Here is a 20,237-nt window from a genome sequence, read left to right as displayed (position 1 = left end):
ATATATAATTATATATATTATATATAATTATATAATATATATAATTATATATAATTATATATAATTATATATAATTATATAACATATATATAATTATATATAATTATATAACATATATATATATAATTAGTCGGGCGTGGTGGCGGGTACCTGTAGTCCCATCTGCTTGGGAGGCTGAGGCAGGAGAACCACTTGAACCCTGGAGGCAGAGGTTGCAGTGTGCAGAGATCACACCATTGCTCTCCGGTCTGGGCAAAAGAGAGAGACTCCATCACAAAAAAAAAATTAAATTAAATTAAATTAAATTTTAAAAAGTTTGTTCCCTGGATCCAGCATCTCCTTTTAACAACTAAATCCTTTTTCCCTTCCTCCTTTTCGAGCCAACTTCTCTGTCCCCTCACTTAGACAACCAGCTCACTGCTCAGAGGCCTTCCACCACTTCCTTGATGACAGACCTGGTCCTTGTTAAGCGCGTCCGTGTGAAGAGACCACCAAACAGGCTTTGTGTGAGCAACAAGGCTGTTTATTTACATCCGGGTGCAGATGGGCTGAGTCCAAAAAGAGAGACAGCGAAGGGGGATAGAATAGGGGCAGCTTTACAGGACTTGGGTAGGCAGTGGAAAGGTACAAGTTAAAGGTGGCTATCTATTGATAGCAGGGGAGGGGTCACAAGGTGCTCAGTGGGGAGCTCCTGAGACTCACTGTCCAGGAGGAGATTGTCACAAGGTCAATTGATGAGTTGGGGCAGGGCAGGGACAACGCAAGGAGCTGGCTGTTTTACTCCTTTTTGCAGGTTTTTTTTTTTTTTTTTTTTGGCTGCTCCAGACTTTGTGGCTCCTGCAGGCCATTTGGATGTATACGGACAGGTCACAGGGGTTACAAGGACCTTGCTCCGGCTTAGAGGCCTGACAATCTTCCTCTGGCCTGACTTCTGTCCAGTGTTTGCTCTTTAAAATCCTCTCCTTCTTGGGCTTCCTTGGGCCAGGCCTCCTGGTTTTCCTTCTTTTTCTCTGCTACTGCTCAGCAGTTGGGCCCCAGGCTCCATCTCCTCCGCCACGGCCTCATGCTTGGTGTCTCACCTGTCTTCTCACTCCACCGCCTTGGGAGAGCCCAGCCCCACTGGCTGTAGATCAACAACTCGCAGCACAGTCTCCAGGCTCACATAGCCCACTGCCATCTGGATGTCCTTTGTACATGTTGAAAGCTGTGTGCCCCAAATCAAATTTGTCCTCTCCCTCCTCCCTCCCCATTCTCAGCATCTGAGTGACATCTACTTCTGTCACCCAAGGTAGAATCATCCTTGCCTCCTGCTGGCTTTGCCTCATCTGTCACTGAGCCCTGTTGATCTCACCAGCCTAAACCTTGCAGACCTGCCTACCAGTTCTCACGTAACACCAGGGTTAGAAGAACATGAAAACACTGCTGCAAGGAAGCAAACAGACACCTTGCAGGCAGGCAATGAATCAATGTCCAGGCAGAAGGAAAGGGCGGGGCTCTTCAAGGGAGATTGAAGAGACAGCCAGATACAAGGCATGAACTTGCATGGGATCCTGAACCAAACAAACCAGCTGTGAGAGAGATGTTTTAGGATAAGGTGGAAATCTGACGATGGCTTAGGTCATAGATGACATTAAGGAACTATTGTTAATTTTGTCAGACATAATAATGGAGGGTGTTCATGGAGAAAGACATCACTTTTCAGAGATGCATGCTGAAGTTTTCGGGGTGAAATTTGATGCCTAGAATTTATAATTCATCAGCAATAAATAAATAAATAAATATAAATAAACATGGCAAATATTGTTTTTTCTCTTTTCTCTTTTTTTTTCCTAGTAGAGCAGCCAGCAAGGAGCAAGTATTGTTAAATCTAGGCAATAGGTAATTGTATTCGTTTTTCAAAAATATTATTTTTGGCTCAGTGTGGTGGCTCATGCCTGTAATCCCAGCACTTTGGGAGGCCGAGGCAGGCGGATCACCTGAGGTCAAGAGTTCGAGACCAGCCTGGCCAACACGGCAAAACCCCTCCTCTACTAAAAATACAAAAATTAGCGGGGCATGGTGGCATATGCCTGTAATCCCAGCTACTCGGGAGGCTGAGGCAGGAGTATCACTTGAGTCCGGGAGGCAGAGGTTGCAGTAAGACGAGATCATGCCATTGCACTCCAGCCTGGGTGACAGAGCAAGACTTGGTCTCAAAAAAAAAAAAAAAAAAAAAATTCTTTTTGGCCGGGCATGGTGGCTCACACCTGTAATCCCAGCACCTTGGGAGGCAGAGGTAGGTGGATCTCTTGAGATCAGGAGTTCAAGACCAGCCTGGCCAACATGGTAAAACCCTATCTGTACTAAAAATACAAAAATTAGCCAGGCGTGTGCCTGTAATTCCAGCTACTCAGGAGGCTGAGACATGAGAATCACTTGAACCTGGAAGGTAGAGACTGTGGTGAGCTGAGATTGTGCCACAGCCCTCCAGCCTGGTGACAGAGCAAGATTCTGTCTCAAAAAAAAAAAAATTCTTTTTGGCCGGGCATGGTGGCTCACACCTGTAATCCCAGCACCTTGGGAGGCAGAGGTAGGTGGATCTCTTGAGATCAGGAGTTCAAGACCAGCCTGGCCAACATGGTAAAACCCTATCTGTACTAAAAATACAAAAATTAGCCAGGCGTGTGCCTGTAATTCCAGCTACTCAGGAGGCTGAGACATGAGAATCACTTGAACCTGGAAGGTAGAGACTGTGGTGAGCTGAGATTGTGCCACAGCCCTCCAGCCTGGTGACAGAGCAAGATTCTGTCTCAAAAAAAAAAAAATTCTTTTTACTTTTCTGCATGTTGGACATTTTCTTAAGTTTTAAATTTATTTACTTATTTTTAATATAGAGGTAGGGTCTCACTGTGTTGTTCAGGCTGGTCTCGAACTCCTGAGTTCAAACAATCCTCCCGCTTTGGCCTCCCAAAGTGCTAGGATTACAGGGGTAAGCCACCAGGCCCAGCCTAATTGGACATTTTCATAATAAAAATAAAATTAAAAAAAAAATTCCTCAAACATTTTTACTATTCTCCATCCTCACTGTCACTACCATATAAGCCTGTGCTCTCGGCTACTTGGAAGGACGAGGTGGGAGGATTGCTTGAGCCCAGGAGGTTGAGGCTGCAGTGAGCCGTGATTGCACCACTGCACTCCAGCCTGGGTGAAAGAGCAAGACCTTGTCTCAAAAAAGAAAAGAAGAAAAAGTTGTTCATTATTTCTCACCTGGAAACAGACTTGCTCTTCCAGCAATCCCTGCCCCCGATGTATTACAGACGAAGTAGTTCCTCTCCCTTTCAGACACAGCTCTGGAGCCAGGATTCTGGGAATAAGGCCACTTAAACACGCCCTGTTTCCCCTCTGCTCCCAACTGTGACCTGCTACTACTGCCTGAGTCAAGCAGAGGCTGGGGCAGTGGGTGGGTGGGACCTGGCTGCCACAGGTGAGAGGCTGTGTCTGAGGTGGAGGCTCCCAGGGGAACCCTGGGGCAGGCTGGCCCATCATGGGACCCCAGGGAGAAAGCAGTGTGGCTCTTGTATCCTTGTGCCCAGGAGCTGAGGGGGGCCAAACAGGTGGGCCAGGTAGTCTCTACCCATAAGGCCAGGGCACCAAGGAGACAGAGAGAATTCCTGCTGGTGTTTTGACATCACGGATGTCCAACGCCCACAGGCTCACTGGCAGAGACCACCATCCCTTCTCCACTCTAGGGCCACCCCTCCAAGTGGGGTACTCCTGCAGCTCGACCCCAGCTCTGAGGAGCAAACTCACTCTGTGACAGCTCAGCAGGGGGAACAGAGAGAACCACCAAACCAGCTGCTGCCACCAGACCCCAGCACAGCCGGGACTCAGGACGCACTAAACCAGCCGCCGCTACCAGACTCCAGCACAGTTGGGACCCAGGACACACTAAACCAGCTGCCGCTACCAGACTCCAGCACAGCCGGGACCCAGGACACACTAAACCAGCTGCCGCTACCAGACCCCAGCACAGTTGGGACCCAGGACACACTAAACCAGCCATCGCTACCAGACTCCAGCACAGCCGGGACCCAGGACGCACTAAAGATGCCATCACAGGTCATGGGGAAAGACAGACTTGTCAGTGAAAGGTCACAGGACAACTGGGACAACTTAGCCCATCCAGAGATAAACAAATAAACACGTATATAAATAAGGGAGGGTCCACATCTCATTCTGTCCATCCACATTAACCTTCAAAGGATTAAAGATTTACATTTTTAAAAATGAAGCCATAAAAATAATCGAAAAACAAAATCCAATATGCTGTATGTACATACATATAAAAGCCCATATATTTTATATATATGTCTCTTTATATATATAAAAGACTTCAATATGCTGTATGTATATATATAAATATATATTATATATAATATGCTGTATGTGTGTGTATATATGGCTTCAATATGTTGTGTCTGTGTGTATACATATATGTATATATATAAATATAAGACTTTGTAACAAAGACTCAAAATATAAAAGCCATAAAATAAACGAGTGATATATTTGACTACATAAATGTGTTTTAAGAAAACTTGTGTGGCAAAATAACGCTATTAGCAGAGTCAAAAGACAAGCTCAGGGTGGCAGAGGGAATTACGACTCACGTAATAATAGACAAAGGGCTATTTTCTCTAGTACAGAAAAAGCTACTAGAACTCAATAAGAAAAAAACCTAACAACCCAATACACAAACAGGCAAAGGATATAAACAGACCATTCACAGAAAAAAAAAAAAAGGTGGAGGGGGACAAACACCTTAAATATATGAAAAGATACTCTTTCTGGAAAGAAAAATGCAAATTTAAAGTATCTTAAGATAAGACATTATGGTGAGATTGGCAGAAAAGGAAAGTTTGACAACAGTTAGTTGGCAAGGCTGTGGGGAATAAGACACCCTCGTTTGTGTTGGTGAGGTCAAATTGGTATATGCCTCATGGGATATACCCATCAAGTATCTATTATTTACCTTTTGACCCCAAAATCCCACTTTTGGAATTTTTCCAACATCTACCTATACATATATAAAAGAGTATTCATTATGGCATTGTTGTAATAGCAAAAAATGGGAAATATTCCGAGTGCCCGTCAACAGGAGACTGGTAAAATGGATTATTTGTAGTTGTAGGGAAAGAGATAGAAACTCTCTAGGTATGATCTCCAAGATACATTGTCAAAGGAATAAATAAAAGTAAACAAGCTTATTTTTTTAAAAATCTTGTTTTACACACAAGATGGTGTGTACAAGGTACTACCTTTGCTTAAGAGAGAGAGAAAATTAAGTAATCAGATATGTAGTTATACTAGTTTGTACTTAGAAACTCTGGAAGAATGAAGAAAGAATGAATGAAAGGGGTGACTTTTGAGTTGATGGAGAACAGGGCAGGGAAACAGGGTACATGTGAGATTTTTACTATAGACTTTAAAATATTGCTTTGATTAAAAAAACCTGTAAATACATTACCTAGTAAAATAAATTCAAGGCTATTGGCAAAATAGAGGGCCTGGAGAATGCAATTACAACTTGAATACAAACTCTTAAGGAGACTCGAATCAAGCAGAGTTTTTAAAAAGGACTGATTTTTAGAACTTAAAATATGTCATTGTATTAGTTGAAGGGGAATAAATTCACTCCTGAGATTCAAATTTGCAGCCTGGAAGGTCAAAAAGAAATATCAAATTTCAGAGCAAAAGTACACCAAGATTGAAATAAAGATGCCAAAGATAAACTGCAGGGGACCCAGTCAGGAGCACTCACATGCAAAGGAAAGAAAAGGTAAAAGAAACAATAATCAAGCAACAGGCCGGGCGCAGTGGCTCATGCCTGTAATCCCAGAACTTTGGGAGGCTGAGGCAGGCGGATGGCTTGAGCCCAGAAATTTAAGATCAGCCTAGGCAACATGGCGAAACTTTGTCTCTCCAAAAAATAAAAAAAAAGTTAGCTGGGCCTGGTGGCGTGTGCCTGTATTCCCAGCTTCTCAGGAGGCTGAGGTGGGAGGATCACTTGAACCCAGAAGGTGGAGGCTGCAGTGAGCCGTGATTGTGCCACAGCACTCCAGCCTGGGTGGCAGAATAAGACCCTGTCTCAATAAATAAACAATCTAACAATAATCAAATCAAGCAACAAATAGATGTTCCTAAGCTGAAAAAAGACCAGAGCCTACAGAGTGACAGGTTCTGTGAGCTCCAGATGAGGGTGCTGCGAAAAGAATCCCCATCGAGGCATGTGCTAAAGAATATGTGTTTGATTAGGAACCCCAGAGAAGGGACAGCTGCCAATAATGAAATGGAAAGTGCAACAGGGGAAGAAAAAGGAAATCGATAACCAGATCAGAGGGAAGAAAAACACAAGATAAACCAATAAATGTAAAATAAGCCAAAGGTAATTAAGTACAGTAGATCAATTGTTAAATGAAACGTGAACAGAGTGAATTCTCCCACCAAAAGACGAGTCAGCTTGGGTTTAAAAATACAGTGATAGGCTGGGCACAGTGGCTCACACCTGTAATCCCAGGACTTTGGGAGGGTGAGGCAGGTGGATCACTTGAGGTCAGGAGTTTGAGACCAGCCTGACCAATGTGGTGAAATCCTGTCTCTACTAAAAATACAAAAATTAGTTGGGCGTGGTGGCATGTGCCTGTAATCCCAGTTAATCAGGAGGTTGAGGCAGGAGAATCACTTGAACCTGGGAGGCGGAGGTTGCAGTGAGCCGATATCGCACCACTGCACACCAGCCTGAGTGACAGAGCAAGACTCCATCTCAAAAAACAAACAAACGAAAAAAAATGAAGACAACAAAAATACAGTGGTGATGGGCAACATGAAGAAACCCCATCTCTACAAAAAAGACCAAAAAAAAAAAAAATTAGCTGGGCATGGTGGCACACAGGCCTGTGGTCCCAGGTTCTCGGGGTGCTGAGGCAGGAGAATTGCCTCAGCCAGGGAGGTTGAGGCTGCAGAGAGCCATGATCACACCACTGCACTCCAGCCTGGGCAACAGAGGGAGACCCTGTCTCAAACAAAACAAAACAGTGATGTGACATATACAAGAAATTAGTAGTTTCAAAAAATGATAATGGTAGAAAATAAAAGAATGCTAAGCAAGTGCAAAAAAAAATAAAGTAAAATAAGGAGCGGTCATATTAACAATAGAAGGGCGAAATTTAAGGTTAAGCACTATAATAGGATAAAGAGGGACACCACGTAATGATAGAAAAGCACAATTTGTAACGACACGACAGAATACTCAAAATCTGCAGGCTCCCGACAGCATCGTAGTTAAATATAAAAAGCAAAAACTAGGAAAAGCACCAGAAGAGCTTTACAGAGAAAATGTGAGTGGAAGGTTTAACATAACACATCTCTATCAGAATTAGAGTAAAAGACCCCTGCCCCAAAGCAAAGGATACAAAGGAAATGAAAGTTTGAATAATATAATCAATAAACTTGATTTGATGCAGTTAGGACCTTATATCCCTTAAATAGAAAATATGCATTTTTCCGTCCAGGGATTAATATGCATTAATCCCAGCACTTTGGAAGGCTGAGGTGGGTGGATCACTTGAGGTCAGGAGTTCCAGAGCAGCCTGGCCAACATGGCAAAATCCCCTCTCTACTAAAAATACAAAAATTACCTGGGCGTGGTGGCGCACACCTGTAATTCCAGCTACTCGGGAGGCTGAGGCAGGAGAATTGCTTGAACCCAGGAGGTGGAGGTTTTGGTGAGCCAAGACTGCGCCACTGCACTCTAGCCTGGGTGACAGAGTAAGACTCCATCTCAAAAAAAATAAAATAAAAATAAAAATAAGAAAATATGCATTTTTCTTATATGTCTATGAAAAACTTAGAAAAATCATTTACTTGGTCACAAAGAAATTCATAATAAATTTTAAAAGTGGAGATTTTACACATCTGGAGAAAATGAATGCTTTCCTAGTAAAATATAAAATGGCCAAAATTAACTAGAAGGTGAGTAGAAACTTAAATAAACTAATTACCACTGATGAGAAAAAAAACCTGCCACTGAAAAAGGCACCAGGTCCAGAGGGTTTCATGAGAGGGAACTGTAGAAACCTTTTGAACTCATCTTTGCCAACACCTTCCTCCTCCAGGAAGCACTCCTGGATTTCCCTCTTGCAAACAAGATTCTGGGAGGACGGCTCCTCCAACATGCCCCCCACAGCTCTTTGCAGATGCATCATGTCATATCATATCATATCTGCCATACCATAACTACCATGCCATACCATATCATAATTGGATCTGCTGTTCAATTTCTCCTGGACAGTAAGCTACCTGAGGGCAGGAACCATCCTTTATTTTTCATTGCTCCCTAGTGCCCAGTACAGCAGCTGACATTCACTGACTAGGTGAATATGGTAAGTGAAAAAGCAGAAGGCACAATCGTCATTACGCTGTGATGTCTCTATGGGAACTGCCCAAGACATACACATAAGAAGGCAGAATAAATGGGAAGAAACCAACATGCTAACAGTCATTCGATTGAGATTTCCTCCTATTATTCAAATATTTGTAATGGAGTTAAGCTATTTTTATAGGGAGGGAATAGTAATTTACACATTTAACTGGGCCAACGAGGAGAAAGGAAGGGGGAGGTTGGGAGGATTCTGCAGGCAGGCCCTTCTGCTACCTCTGCTTCCTCTCTCTGGCCCAGCCCCTAGACAGACACAGAGGCCTGGACGGGGGCCCCTGCCCCACTCCCTTCATGCCTCACAGGGGACCCCCAGCCAGGAGAAGGCAAGGAGGCAGGGTGGGCACCCACAGGGGCCTCAGCTGGACAGAAGGGTCCTGCGGGGCTCACCTGGCAACAGCTCTGCAAGTTCCCTCAACACCAGAATCCTTCTGCAATCTGGAAACAGAGCTTCCCAAAATTTAGCAAGAGCACCTGTGCCCCTATGCCCCTGTGCCCCAGAGCCCTAGTCCTGGCAGCCCTATTTCCCCCTCAATATGAACCAATGGCCGCTGACCTCTCACTCCCCGGCACAGATCCAGCTCTGAATTTCCCTAACATTCAGGCATGGAGCCGCGACCGCATTCCTGGTCAGCAGCTACCCCCTGGTCACGATCATGGACCTTCCCATTCCCCAGGGCCTGGCACTGACCACCCATCCAGGCTGGCATTCCGAAGTACTGATGCCCACCCTTCCCTGTACTGGACATAGTCATCTCTAAGAAGGGCAGAGAAAATAGGTCCATGGGAGCTAAGCTATGAGGAGGCAAAGGCCTAAGAATGATATAATGGACTTTGGGGACTTGGGAGTGGGGGAAGGGTGGGAGGGGGGTGAGGGACAAGAGACTACACATTGGGTACAGTGCACACCACTCGGGTGATGGCTGCACCAAAATCTCAGAAATTGCCACTAAAGAACAAACACCACCTGCTCCCCACAACTATTAAAATAAAATAAACATTAAAAAATAGGTCTAGAGTGAGGTCAACTACTGAGGCCTGGGAAGGAAGTGAGGGGGCAGGTGGGTCCCATCTCAGGCCCCTGGGGGCTGAAGGGAGCCAGGGACTAAAGAGGTGAGAACCAGGCGCAGGCTCCAGGGAGACCCCCAGAGACCATGTGGCCTGCAGGGGAGTTGGGGGGGTGTGCAGGGAGATCTCTGGGGGGACAGCAATGTGGCGTGAGGGTGGGAGGGGTACCCAAGAAGCTGCTCTCTCCTAAGTCAGGTCCTAGGCAGGCGGAGGGGCTCCTGGGACAGCCTGGGGCTGCAGGTGAGTCCCTGGGAGGGAGACAGCTGAGGCGGCTGCTCCAGCTGGAGGGTGGGGGTGAGGGTTGTTGGAGGAGGGAGTACAGGCAAGGGGCTAGCTGGAGTCCCCTCAATTTGGACTTAGCTTCCTGCTATTACCAACGCCCCTTGCCAAAGGCCCCCTGACTGGCCCCGAGTGGGGACAGGTGGGTCTGTCCCGAGGCCAATTTCTTTCTCTCAATCACAGCGGCCTCGGGCTGCCCTCGGAGTTTGTCCTAGGAAGTGGGTGCTGGGCCTGGATCCGGAGAGGAGGGGCCCCCAGGTGGGTTTTAGGATTTGGGAAAGGGAGGGGAGAGAGTGGAGAAACTGCTGTGGCCGCCCTCTAGTCCCTCAGGGGCAAGGGCTCACTCACAGTTCCCAGTGGAGGAGGAGAAATGAGGGCCCCCGCTCCTTCCAGTCGGGGCTGCCTGCTCAGGTGCGGAGCCTCCAGGGTTGCTTGTATAAGAAGGTGCAGCAGACCGGCTGGAACTTCCCTCCCAGCGGCCAATGCCCCAGCAGCAGGGGCGGGCTCCAGGCCAGCTCCACCCACCTGGGCCTTCCCACTGCTGGGTGGGGATGGTGACTGCACCCTGAGATCCCAGAGCCAGGACCACAGCCATGGGGAAGAGTCTCAGAGGCCCCTTTATTGCACCGCCTTTGGCCTGGCTTCCCAGGGCTCCCTGAGTGGCCTCTTTGGGGAGAGGAGGAGTCATCCCTGCTTACCTCTCCCTGTCTCCCTGTCTCCCCTCTCAGAAGGGTTTGCTTCTGCCCTCTCCTGGGCAGCAAGAGAACAGGAGACGTCCCTCTCCTGGGACATCAACTCTCCCACCACAGGGTTGGGCACGCAGGATGCTCAGAAGAAGGAGCGCTTGCTTGCCTTCAGCTTGTACTGTTCTTGCTGAGAGGAACAGGGTGGCCAACCCTAAAGGCCACCTGGCTGAAACTGAACCTGCTGGCCAGGGTGGGGCTTGGGGTCGGGGGCCTGGAACTGTCCTGGACACAGCCACTTCCTGGCCGTATGAGCTTCGTCCTGTCACTAAACCTCTCTGAACCTCTGTTTGTACTCAGGGCAAATGGAGGTGCCTACACCTGCCTTCCAAGCTGCTGGGAGCTTAACCCTGGGTTACAAGCCTTTGAGCAAGAGCCCACAGGACTGTTAGCCCCTTTGGGACTGCATCTTACCACACTTTGTCCCCAGTGTCCAGCACGGTGACCAGCCCACACCAAGTGCTCAATATGCGCGATTAGAGTGCATGGGGAGTGACAAGGCTGTAAAACACCATCCATGGCAGGAACTCCTCTGTTCTGGGGGTCCCTGGCCTTGCCCAGTAGCCTGCCCTAAGCCCTGAGCTGCCGCCTGACAGATGGGGGTCCCTACACACTCCCCAGTGCCCCCGTGCCATGCCATCCCCACATCCTGCCCCCTCTGTTCTGCACCCACTTTCTTCCGAGATCCCTTCTCAGCAATGATCTCCTCCCCATCTTCAGCCTCCCCATCTCCTGCCCACCCACCTGAACCTGGGGACGTTTCCATCTTTGACCTACACCCCTTCTGGCCACACTGTGTCTCTCTCTCTCCTGCCTGTTGTCTACACACTCAGTTCGCACCCTCACTTCACTCCTGACCACTGCCCTCTGCCTTCAGCACCCCCCTGACCAGCTGAGCTTCTAGTGGCCACTTCGGATAAGTGTTATATGGCCTTTCTCTCACGTGACCTTCCTGTGCATCTTTCTTCTGGATACTTCTTGTCCTCTGAGCCAGCACTCTCATGCTTCTCTTCCCTTTGTCTGGCACCTAAATCCAGGCAGGCCCCACCTTTCTCCACCCTGCTCCTCCCCAAGTCTCCCCAACCCCCCAACTCAGTAAGCAGCACCACTGTCTGCCCACAAGTGCCAGCTGGGAATCTGGAACTCAACCCGATTTCCCTCCCACCTCCCTCGGCCCCCAGACCCTGCCCATCCATCTCCCAAACCTCTGTTACCACCACATGCCCATGAGACCACCAAGAGCTTCGGCCATTCTTGAAGCCCTGGCCACAGGGATTTTTTTCTCAATCCCATTCCTGTCTCTGCTAAAAGCCTCACAGCAGCTGCAGGATAACGTGCACATTCCTGGCAAGGGCTCATGAGGCCCTGCCCCGGTGGGCACCCACTCTCAACCCCATGCTCCACTCTGAGCCCCAGCCCCATGTCTTCTGTTGCTGGCCTCCTATCCAAGAGGGTGAGTCCCCCAGGACCGTGGCTGTGCCTGAGTCCTCTCTAGATCCAAAGGCTCACCAGGGCTCCGCAGCTATTTGGCTAGTTCATGCCTAATGAACGAGTGAATGGGCCTGGAGGATCATGGTGGGGAAATGCCGCCTGGGACAACTAAGGGTAGGGGTGGGGTTCCCTTGTGGGGGCAGGACCAACTCCCTACCCTGGACTTTGTTGGGGGTGGAGCACCAGGGAGAGCCACAGCTGCCTCTTGAATAAAGCTCCGTGGCAGGGAACGTGGTATTATTGCACTCATTGCACAGGGGAGGAAACTGAACCAGAACGCAAAGTGACTTGTGGAGGTCACATAGTGAATTAGGGCCACAAGTGGGGCCAGGGAGCTGCCTGTCTCTGGCCAATGTCCTAGTTCCCCCCTGGGTAAGTCCCCTGCCCTCATCACCTGTGCCCCTCCCCCCATATGCCACTGCAACTGGGAACCTGCTGGGAGCTGGAGGAAGGATGGGCAGAGGGGCCACCTGGCAGGCGCCCTGGCAGCCAGGGTCATCTGTCTTCTCAGGAGATGTCAGGACCTGGGCAGTCTCCTTCCTCTTTGGTCCTGGGGCCTGGGGTGGTGGCCCTTGGGCAGACCTACAGAGGCCTGGCTCATAGGTAAGGGGCTGCCGCACCTCCGCCATATTCAACATACACTCTCTGTGCACTCTGTCTGAGCCAGACCCTGGGCCAGATGCGAGGTTCAAAGAGCAAGGCCATTCCCCCACCTCCAGGGGCTCCGCTCAGACGGGCAGGCACCCTCCCACCGTCACTAGGACAGAGAATGTAGAGAGGCCAGGAAGTGCGCCACCGGGAGCCTGCGCAGGAAACGGAGGGGCGCCGGGGGTGGGGAAGAGCGCTGGCATCCAGCCATCCATCCCAGAGAAGCTGCCTGGCTGGCTGGCAGGGGCGCGAAACAGGAACCAGCCGCGGTCTCCAGCCCCGCCCGCCGGGTGCCGTTTTCCACCCTGGCCACAAGGCGGCGGGCTGCCGCTGCAGGAGCCCGAGTGAAGGCGGCGCAGACCCAGGGAAGCCAAACGAGGATGACCCAGTCTGGGTGGACCCCCTGCTGCTGCCAAGCGCTTCGAAGCCTTACTTCGTTTAAGGCTCACAACCCTAATCCTTAGGCATTGTGCTTACACCAGAGGACGCTGGGCCTGGGGCGGGCGGGGGGGAGGTCCTCGCTTGTAAGTTAAGTGGCTGTCAGCAGCTGGCAGGTGACCCAGCAAAGTCCAGTTCCCCTTTCCCTAGTCTCAAAACCTGAGCTCTGCATTGTAACGAGACAGGCGGAGGGAACACCCAGCAGCGGGCCTACGGAGGCGTGTCTCCTTCGTCTGGGCATCCCGGACTCAGTCCTGGCACATGGTGGGCATCAGTGTTCATGGTAATGACATCAGGCACAGCGAAAGAAATCAGAGGCTCCCAAGGTTCAGAGGTCATCTGTCCATCCCCTCCCTTTGTGCTAAAGAACAAACCGAGACCCTGAGAGAGGAAGAGAACTGCCTCTAGATCATCACACGGCCGGTGGCAGATGGCAGAACGGTTCTAAGCATCCTTTTCTCCCCCTCGGGCTGCCCCTCCCTGAAAAGTTCCTAAAGTTCAAAATGTCAGAGTCGCCCAGGGTGTTCTGAGGATGCAAGAGTGTTTGTAAAACATGCTCTATTTTCGATTTCCCAGATTAACACAACTGGATTCTGAAGAGGGGAAAAAACAACCTCACTTAACACGTCTTTCTGAAACAAACCCATCAGGAGTTCTTTAAAAAAAAAAAAAAAAAGGAACTGAAATGCTGGAAGCACCCTCAAAGGGAAGCAGACGCCTGACTTTCACATCCACCCTCTCATCTGACTCCAGGCTCCTTGAGCTGGCGGCAGGCCCGCAATCCCCCGTTCCGTGCCCAGATGCACTTCGGAATACAGAACAGCTGGGACTTGGAAAGATAATATGTGGCACCCACCTGCTGTAGGTTACATAACCTCCCAGCAGGGCTTGGGGCAGCAGCCGGCCATCGAGCTTATTTGCATTTCTGCAGCAAACATGAATATTCACACAAGTGCGATAAATAAAGACCTTCAACAGCCTCATATCAGTTCAAGCGCAACTTTGCCACCAATTTGATTACGAAAAATCTTTCGGGCTTCCAGGGAGCTTTGGAGCCTGGGAATTGCAGATGAGGGATGGGGGCCTGCACTGTTTCGCGGTTGGGGAGAGGGAGCTCATCCGAAGTCTTCCGACAGAGGTGGGCGTCATGCCCGACGCTGAGCGGAGTGGGTCTCCTCGAGCCCAGGCTCCCTGCGGGCGCGGTCCTCAGCGAGCCTCCCCGCCTCCGCGCCCGGGGTCGTACCTGCTTCACGATCTCCTACCGCGGCGGGCCGCGCACCTCCTGGATGGCCTCTTAGACGTTCTCTGGGTCGCTGCGCGACAGGGGCAGCAGGCACACCCAGGAGCCCGCTACGCTGCAGGCCTTGAAGCTGCCGCTGCTTCCGAGGTTGCCGGCGGGAGGCGAGACGACGGCGCGCGTCAGGTCGTCCAGGGACTGCGCGGGCAGCACGGGAGCCGTGGGCCGCAGGTACAGGCAGGCGGGCAGGCCGGGCGCCAGGCTGCTGCGCTGGCTCGCGGCGCCGCGCTGCGCAGGGCCGCACAGGGAGCTGGCCCCGCCTCGGGGCTCCGCTGGGGGGCCGTTGGAGGCCGCTGCCGCAGCCGCGCTCACGAACCGGTAGTCGTAGGCGAGCGGCTCAGGGGCTGCGGGTCCCGATGGGGGGACCTGGCGGCGCGTCAGTGGCAGGGTTGCCCAGCGCAGGCAGCTCGCGCACGTACTGCGCGGGCAGGTAGAAGGGGCGGCCGCCGGGCTTGCGCCGCACGTGCCACCAATGCTCAGTGCTCTGTGCTGCGCCGCAGCGGCCGGTAGCGCTCATTGGGCGGGATGGCCACGCGGCGCCCGTCCTTGCCGGTGTACTCGAAGGGGTGCTCCACCAGTACACACACGTCCCCCTCCACATCCGCCGCCATTGCGGCCGCGGCATTTTCCTGCAGGCAACAAGGAAGAGGGCCGCGGAAGTCAAGACCACTGAGCCCGGAATAGCCCCGCATTCGAGGAGAGACTTGGGTTCGAGTCCCGATGCTGCACTTGCCGTTCGCCTTCGGGCCTCAGTTTTCCCATTTCTAAAATGGGGACTTGAATAAAATCACATGTAAGGCTTCCATTCTTACACTCAGTGCTGGAATTAGGACAACCCTTTCATTCCGTGGGGTTGATTCTAAGATTTGAGCCTCGCTTCAGTCCTGCGGTGGGGAGATTGTGGGTAGTCTCGGTCCAAATCGACTGCGAGGGAAACCTTGGCTTTAAAACGAGGGGTGATTACCTGCTCTAAGGTCGACACCACGCTTGCTTGATGGTTGACCGTGCCTTAGTGTTCCCGTCAGTCAAGTGGGAAGAGCAGCCCATTTCCTGCCGCTCCCCGGGCCCTGTCCCGCCTGGACGCCTCCCGCCCACAGAGAATCCGCAGAGGGTGCCGTAGCACCGCCTCCCTCCAGGAGCCTGCGCCCCGGCCCCGGGGTCAGGGTTGGGATGCGGGCTCTGCAGGCGCCCCGGCGAACAGCTCTACCTGGAGGCTGTCCCTGCCCCGCTTAGTCCAAGGGCCTTGGTGTGGGGGCCTCCGCTGTCAAGGCGGGGGAACCGGTTCTCTCGGTTTCTCTCTCCTTCCCCAGCGGCTTCAACGCAGACATGAGCCCAAGCCGGGCCCGCCCCCGCCCCCTGCTCTCCGGTTCTCACGCCGCCCCCCGAGAGAGGCTGCCCACCTGCCCTGTGACCCCTACAGTGTCCCCACGAGAGTGGCCCCTGGAGAATGCACTCTGAGACAGTGACTGTCCGTGCTGAGTCCCAGAGCAGGGGCCCCCAAAGCTCTCCGGAGTGGTCACAAGCCCCGCTCCCGCCCCGGCTCGGTGTGTCAGGGATGGGGGAGAGCTTAACTAAATCTGCCGGCGCCCCTCCACCAAAGCCATGAGTCGGTGGTCTTCTCCGGAAATGCATGGCCCCTCCAAGCTCCCACACTGACCACATCTCCTCCTGCCTCCTAAGGTGACCCAGGCCAAGGGCCAGGAGACCGCGGCTTGCCGAGGCTGAGGGACCGAAAGAGCAGGGTCCAACCGCGACTCCCGTAGGGCTCCTTCGCCACCTTGTCAAGCGTTCCTCGACTAGGAAATGGTATACACTTGAGTCACTAAGCACACTGGGCCCCGGAGGCGGGGTCATCGAGCTGCCCAGAGCCAACAAACCCCAAGGTGGACACTGCCCCGGCGCCCCTTCCCCCTGGACCCCGCAGCGCACTCACGTCTGCTGGGCGGGCCTCAGGGAGCCCAAGGGCCGGGTGGGCGGGGCCGGCAGGTTAGGCCCCGACCATCGCCCTGGGCTGGGCTTCCGAGGTGGTGCCGGAGAGGTTTCGCGGAATCGGAGCTGGCAACGGCAGCGAATAGGGACAGCGACGCTCAGGAGTTCTGTCACTCATACCCAAAGAAGCTGCGTCTGGGCGGGGCGAGGAGGAACCTGAATGCCTCTGCTGGGGACCTTGGGGGGCATTGGGACGAGGACCGGAGCAGAAGGCCGGGGTCCAGAGCCAGGAAGGCTGCGTCTGAAGGGGCGCTGGCTAGTCGCTAGCGGAGCCCAAGGAGGGTGGGCCTCCCCTGCCCCGCCTTCCCCCTTCCCTTCTCCCCCGGGGATTTGCTGTCCCGGAGTGCGGGCGTTCCCGTTCGCGGGGAGGTCATTGGCACCCTGAATCACCCACTGCGAGCCCTTCCAACCAGATTGTAGACCTGCCCGCTCCGGGCCCACCTCCCCCACCAGGGCCTTTCCCGGAGCAACCCAGCCGGGCCTGGAAAAACTCCGAGCGGGATTCCCAGCGCAGGGACGCCCACCGGAGCGCAGTCTCTCGGGCTGGATAAGAAGGGGACCCGGCCACAGCTCCTTCGCCGACCTGCGGGAACACAGAGAAGGGGAGGGATTGGTGGGGGCCGAGAGGATCCCTGGAGCGCGAGAGCGCACCCGTCGCCAGGAGGTCCCCTGCGTCCACTGCCCAGGCGACGCAAGCTACAGCGGCGTCAACGCCTGGGTCGGCGCTAGGGGCCTGGGCCTACTCCCCTCCCGCCTCCAGATGGAGGGCAGCCCTTCGCCTACCTTCTCCTCCCCGTGGGATGCGGCCCGAGCAGCTCCCGCCCCAGCACGGAGACAAGGGGAGCAGGCGCGCGGAGCTCCCGGGTGCCGACCCGCCACCTGCCGCACCCTTCCCTCCCCAACCCTGCCCCTTTCCCCACCCCCACCCCACCTCCCACCTCAACTCCCGCTCGGCGGCCCACTGCCTGCCCGGGCACCTCGGGGCGTCCGCTCGCCGGCCTCGTCTCCATTTGTCCCGGCAGGCGCGCGTGGGCTCGGCGTCCCGCGCTCCCTCCTCGACCGCGCGGCTCCGGCGCTGCCAGGTTTCCTGTATAGCAGTATAACCAGTGAGGCACCGGCGGAGAGCGCCCGGCAGAACTTCCTCCCGGACTGGGGCTGGGCTGCGGTTGCGAGAGACAATCCCCAGCGTCCTGGCTTCCTGTCGCCTCTGGGCCAGGCCCGCGCCTGAAGAGGAAAGATGCCACCCCCTCCCCTGCATTTCCCGGGATCCTGGGCCACTCCCGGGATCCTGGCTGTCTCCAGGGAGGAAGAGGCCGCGGGGCTGAGATGGTGGGACTGGGGATGGCGGGAGTCTCCCGCGCAGCTTCTCCTGGCCAGATTGCCTTCCCACCATCCCCCACTCCCTCTTGATCCTTGCGGGGAAAGAGGTCCACCCTCCAATCCGTCCACAGGGTAAGCTCAGAACAACCTCCTGGAGGCTAGGAGTCCAGCCCCAGGGCCCTCCGCCTTGGGGGTCTTCTGTTTGGGAATTATCTGCCTCTCTGGACAAGCTGCCTCGCCCTGATCTGAGCCTGCGCTCACTCCACACATCACAAACCACAGCCCTAGCAGACCCCCTGCCCTCAGGGGCCCCAAGAAACAGTTGTGCCTATGGACCTGGCTGTGTGTGCGGAGAGCTGGCTGATTCAGGCCAGTGTTCTGGGAGGAAGAGAAGCCCGCACCCCAGGCCATGGCCCCTCTTGACTCCACCTCCTGGGGGCCCAGGGTTGGGTGGGAAGCTGAATCTGGCCACACTCGTTCTGGAACTCCCTTACCTCTGTATCTTTGCCCCTGCTAGGCGTTGCCCACCCGTGAGTCCACACTTCCTCTGAGAATCTCAGTGTGTCTGAGGCCTGGTGGCACCTTGGGACCCTCCAGGGTGGGCACACAGCAGAACTCAGCATTGGTTGGTGCCCGACATGCTTAGAAAATAGTGACTGGAGGAATCTTCTCTCCCTCCCTACCTTTTAGGTCTCTCCCCACCTGCAGCACAGCCAGGCAGCGGCTGGCAGTGGTGATGGTCTTTGCGTGGGGTCAGGCAGGTATGATGCCCCACTCTGCTGCTCGGCAGCTGGTAGGCCTTGGGAGTTCTGCCTTATCTCTGCAGCTCAGCTTTCTTTCCTATCAATAGTAACACCCACTTCACTGGATTATTGGGAAGATTAAATGAGGTCCACTAAGCAGTGCTTACCACATGCCCAGCGTACACCATATATCAGCTATTTTTTTTTTTTTTTTTTTTTTTGAGATGGAGTCTGGCTCTGTCGCCGAGGCTGGAGTGCAGTGGCACAATCTCGGCTCACTGCAACCTCTGTCTCTGGGTTGAAGTGATTCTCCTGCCTCAGCTTCCTGAGTAGGTGTGATTACAGGCACCCACCATCATGCCCAGCTAATTTTTGTATTTCTGCAGAGACGGGGTTTCTCGATATTGGCCAGGCTGGTCTTGAACTCCTGACCTCAAATGATCTGACTGCCTCGGCCTCCCAAAATGCTAGGATTACAGGCGTGAGCCACAGTGCCTGCCTATATCAGCTATTATGACACTTTTATTATGTGATGAGCTCTTGGGGTTTGGACTGGAATCTCCAAACCACCCGTCCTCCTTCAGGCAGAAGAGAAGGGGAAGTCCCAGCTACTCGGGAGGCTGAGGCAAGAGAATTGCTTGAACCTGGGAGGCGGAGGTTGCAGTGAGTCGAGATCACACCACTGCACTCCAGCCTGGGCGACAGAGTGACTCCGTCTCAAAAAAACATGGGTGAGAAGGGGAAACAAGTGCCCTCAGAGGCGCTTTGCTGAGGATGGAGAGGGGCTGAGCCCACTGGCAGGGCAGAACCAGGTCATGTGCCATGGCCCTCCACTGGGCCTCCCTCCCCCAGTTTCTCTTCTCTTCTCTGGCCCTACCATCTATTGTCCTTGGGGGAAGCTGCGGCACCTAGATGGGCAGAGGGTGCCAACTTGTAATCTGAAAGGGGCCTTCAAGGACAGGAAATCGCAGATCTGAATGTTGTCTGTTTCCATCCCATTTTACCGCAATCTGATTTCCCTGAGAATCAGTCTGTTCCCAAGGGCGCCTTCGGGAAGAATCCTCACAGGCCTAAGCCCTCCCCAGGCCAGACTCCTGCCCACTCAGGGATGGGGCAATGAGGGCTCTGACCAGGCCAGGCTTGTGGTCATGGCGGGTGCATAACCCAGCTCCTGGCTTAGGAGGTATTGGCATCTGGGCACAGGTGTGCGCCATGACCGGGAGAAGCTGTGCACAGCCTCCACCTGCCTGCCACCGCCACCTCTGTTCTGCACAGGCATCCAGCTCCAAAGCTGGGTGGGTGACTCAGCAGCTGATCACCCCCAGGGAGGGGTGGGGGTGGGCTCATCTCTGACAGTGACAGGCGGATCTCCACCTGAGGCCTCAGACTCCAAGCTGAGCGCAGGTAAGACAGCTAGGACTGAGGGCCTGCTGGGTCCAGGAGAGGTGGGAGAAGGTGACAGAGAGACCAGCAAACCCACATTTCCCTGAAGCCTGGAGGGTCTGAACTTCACTTCGAAAACAATTCCAGGCTTCCACCCCAGCACCAAGGCTCCTTCAAAGGCAGTCCTGCTCCGGGGAAGTTCTTCAGTCTCCAGTGTCCTGGCTGGGCAAGTTCAGTGATGCTTTGGGAATTCATGGCTTTGTGAGGCGGCAGCTGCATCCACAGGGCAGCTCCCCCGCATGCCCTGAACAGCTTAGGGCGAAGGACCAGGTCACTTCTCCACAGTGCAGGGCCCAGCTGCCTGC

The 20,237-nt window shown here is 53.3% G+C and overlaps 1 protein-coding gene and 1 pseudogene across 1 annotated transcript in view; both read right to left on the bottom strand.

The window, feature by feature from the left end:
- The window catches only part of LOC101135518 (pleckstrin homology domain-containing family M member 1-like), an 82,302-nt gene that overhangs the window by 17,227 nt on the left and 44,838 nt on the right, over window positions 1-20,237 (bottom strand). Inside the window, 2 exon segments of the mRNA XM_055386822.2 lie at window positions 16,951-17,009; window positions 17,404-17,513. Of these exon segments, the coding sequence (XP_055242797.2) occupies window positions 16,951-17,009; window positions 17,404-17,513 (169 nt within the window).
- LOC134758507 (rho GTPase-activating protein 27-like) lies at window positions 13,682-16,795 on the bottom strand (annotated as a pseudogene).

Source organism: Gorilla gorilla, chromosome 4, assembly GCF_029281585.2.
Source record: "Gorilla gorilla gorilla isolate KB3781 chromosome 4, NHGRI_mGorGor1-v2.1_pri, whole genome shotgun sequence".
In the NCBI taxonomy this organism is placed as follows: domain Eukaryota; kingdom Metazoa; phylum Chordata; class Mammalia; order Primates; family Hominidae; genus Gorilla; species Gorilla gorilla.
This window is presented reverse-complemented; position numbering and strand designations above follow the sequence as displayed.